Source organism: Nannochloropsis gaditana, assembly GCF_000240725.1.
Source record: "Nannochloropsis gaditana CCMP526 unplaced genomic scaffold scaffold791, whole genome shotgun sequence".
Lineage (NCBI taxonomy): Eukaryota > Eustigmatophyceae > Eustigmatales > Monodopsidaceae > Microchloropsis > Microchloropsis gaditana.
In genome coordinates, this window is record NW_005803162.1 from 9,536 (window position 1) to 12,954 (window position 3,419).

Consider the following 3,419-nt stretch of genomic DNA (forward strand, 5'->3'; position numbering starts at 1 on the left):
CGGCCAGACCACGTTGTACGTCGCGGGGTGAGTAGAGACCTTGGTGGACGCATCGGGGAGATGAAGCCACAGAAACAAAGACAGCTCCACCAAAGTAACACGGTCGCTCGGTGGGACCCCTGCCTCGCTCCCGCCTTCCGTCCCGTCCTCCCCCCCGCCCTTGCGGGGGGCGGGGCGTCGGTGGGTTGGAGGGAGGAAAAGATTCAGCATCTCCCAAAACAGACAGGCCGTGGGCTCGCCCCACTGCAGCACCCTTTGACTTTCAGATATCCACGTCCCGCGCGAGACCCAGGCCCAGACGACCTTTTGGGCACAGGGTCGTCCCTCTTCTCCCTTTTCGTCATTCGCCTCGTCCAGCTGGCTCGGATCATTGGCGGGCTCCAAGGTCGCGCTACGACGGAGGATTCGTATGAGCTCATGGATGATAGGAGGGGTCAAGGGCCTGTGATGTATAGACGAATCATAAGGGAAGGATACGATGAGAAATGTCAACGCAACTTTTCCCCCATAGGATACTGGTGAGCCATCAAAAAACCTTGGCTCCCTGAAGGAAAGCTTCTTTACGACGGGGCAAAATGAAGGCGCGCTAATGCCGATGCATTCCAAACGGAAGTCATCAAAAAACTACCCTGGCCTGTGTACGTACCGTATTGCACGCTGATTTAGGGGTAGAGCAGCCTCGAATCGCTCCTCTCGCAACCAAACCCGCATGGTCTCCCAGAGCCACTGCCGGACCTCCTCGGACCTGAAAGGGTCCTCTGAATGTATAAAATCTTCAAGAAAAACAGATGACTAGCAGAATGGAGGGAGTTCCTCAACTAGGAAGGAATGTCACCGGGCGATGAGGAATGTGAGCATCCTGATATCAACTTGACGTGAAGCGATTGCTGCGTGGAAGCAGGCGGTTCAGGGCTGGAGGCGTAGCCGAGATACAGGGGGCCGAATGTCCCACCTGATCCAAAAAGCTGTGTGTGGCGAATAAATGCTGTGACCATAGTTGGATGCACAAACCAGAAGATCAAGAAAAATCGGGTGGATTGATGACGAAGGAAGAGAAATCAGCAGCAGAATGTGCACATGATGTCAAAGGGCCTCGCGCAATAGTATCTTCGGGGATCTTGGCCATCCAAAGTATTTACTGGATATATGGGGAAAAAGCGAGAGGAAGCGAGAGACAAATAAGCCCTTTCCGACCGCCCCTTTCCAAAGCACCACACAGGGTGATGGAAAAACCCCGCGTGCACCGAAGTCGTGCAGATGCTGAGGACATTTCGTTGTTCGTCTAGTTTGCAGTGCATCGGTGGGGTTTCATGGCGCCGAAGTCCAAGAAAGTCGTTTTGAGGAAAAAGGGCGAGGAGTGATTCAAACTTTTTCTTGACGTTTTGCGGCGAGGGGGGGCCACACGCCCATACCAAATAAATCCCGTCCCGCCCGCCTCAAAAATGATATCCATCAAGCGTGCATGTGCCGGTTGACGTAAAGTGATTTGAAAGAAGATGGCTGGGTGCATTGAATGCTTGAATTCTGCTGTTGTGCGGGCCGTGAGATTTCCTCGTCTCCGTTAGCTTGTCTTTGAGAGACATTAAATAAAGCCCAGTCTCTTCCTAGGAACACACGCCCCCCCAAAATACCACGCGCCCGTTTCTTTTACGCTTAGCAGATCCTTCTCATCTTTCCACAACCAAAGAATCCTTGCAAAAGCCATGATGGGCGAGGAAAAGGAGCATTCTGCCATGGTAGCGGCGCAAATGCAGGCGGTCATGGCGCGCCGGGACATGTCCGAGGTAAGGTATAGGGCCCTGGCAGGGGCTGACGGGCACGGGACATTGCAGTGCAATGTTTGTAGGAAAGGCGACCATATTCTCATATTTCACGATTTTTATAGGTTATTTCAGTGTTTTGACAGCTAAACTTTGTTTTGTGCAACGTAGGTCGTTACTCTGGTCCTGGGCGGAAATTTGAGTGCAGTGTCTCCCCCCTCTCTCAGGGCACGCGCTCATCAGACCACCTTACATGGCGTAGATTTAGCATACGAAGTGAATGATCAGAGCATTTACAACATACTTATAATTAAATCTGCACATTCAAATTCCTATCCAGTTTGTCGGCTTTATTAAAGAGAGCTTTAGAGGCAACTCGGTGGCGGGCGTTGCATTTCTCCGAGAGGCGGTGCGGCGGATGGATTTGCATAACAACGACAGCACTTCCAGCGTTGGGAAACGACAGGACACTATGACCTTGGAGGAAAATGAAAACAATTTGGGACGCGGAGGGAAGGCGTGGCCGGGGATGGGGGAAGAGGAGGAGCAGGGCCAGACGGAAGGGGAGGCGGAGGAGGAGGAGAGAGCGGCGGCCAGGGAGATCGAGCTCACTTCCGGGAAATCACCTGTAGGATCAAATACAATGCTCGAGAGGCCTAGGCATGGGGAGATGGAAGAAATGGACCACAGCAGCACCAACCCTCCGACGCGCGCCGGGGACGAGGAAGAGGAAGATAAGATGGGCAAGGCAGGCGAACAAGGGGCGTGGGAGCGCATGAACAACGCGAAGGTGACCGCCACGTTGGCAGCAGCAGCGGCTGGCGTTATCCAGGAGGCAGCAATGGCCATCGCAGAGGCAGGCGTGTATGAGAATGAGAAGGAAAAAAAACATGTCCTGTCACCGCGCCACGCACAAGACTCTTTGAAGGCAAGCACGCCCCCCCCCGGGGACGGCGAGAGTCCAGAAGGCTCTGTGAGCTCACCCTGTCCCAGCCGAAGCCCCAGGCATCCTGGAAACAGGAGCCACGCCACGGGCACAGGCAAAGGCGACCCTCGGGGGAGTGGGGAGGGGAAGATGAAGACGCCCCGGGCCCAGAAATCCGTCGCCCAGACGATGGAGGAGGACGTGGACTCGTCCTTCTTCCTCCAGGACGCCACAGACCGACAGCTCATGACCCTGGTCATGCTGGTCCCGGATACCCCCCCCGTGCTGGCGGACTTGATCGGCAAGGGGGGCAGCACGGTGGGGGAGATTCAACGCCTGACAGGGACCCAGGTCTCGATCGAACGGCTCGTGCACCGAGGCCGAGAGAGGAAGGTGGCTCTCATGGGGAGCATTCTGGCGGTGGCGACGGCCCAGCAGATCATCACCGCCCGCATTCGCCACCTGGAGGAACATTGCGGCGTGGGCCGAGAGTACGTGCCCCCCCCGAGCACACCCAAGGGCTACGGGGAGGGCGCGGGGACCCTGTCCTCCTCCCCTTCCTCCTCCACCTCCTCCTCTGCGTCCTCCAGCGCCTCCTCTTCCTCTTCCTCCTCGCCTTCCTTCGAGTCCCTGGGGATGCCGGCCTCCCAGTCCCTTCCCCCCTTCCCTCCGGGTCACCACCACCACCACCCTGTCTGGAAGGACGCCCAAGGTTGTCTGAAATTGAAGTTGTG

General features: G+C 56.3%; 2 protein-coding genes across 2 annotated transcripts; one reads left to right on the forward strand and one right to left on the reverse strand.

Annotated features, from left to right (window-relative positions):
- On the reverse strand, positions 1 to 973 carry NGA_0109720 (uncharacterized protein; the record flags this gene model as incomplete). Its single annotated transcript, XM_005853658.1, has 2 exons — positions 647 to 973; positions 1 to 442 (listed from the first exon to the last, which is right to left on the reverse strand). Coding segments are annotated over exons 1-2 (507 nt in total), but the record flags the coding sequence as incomplete, so codon positions are not given.
- Positions 974 to 1,677: 704 nt separating this feature from the next.
- On the forward strand, positions 1,678 to 3,419 carry NGA_0110020 (poly -binding protein 3; the record flags this gene model as incomplete). Its single annotated transcript, XM_005853659.2, has 2 exons — positions 1,678 to 1,784; positions 2,101 to 3,419. Coding segments are annotated over exons 1-2 (1,400 nt in total), but the record flags the coding sequence as incomplete, so codon positions are not given.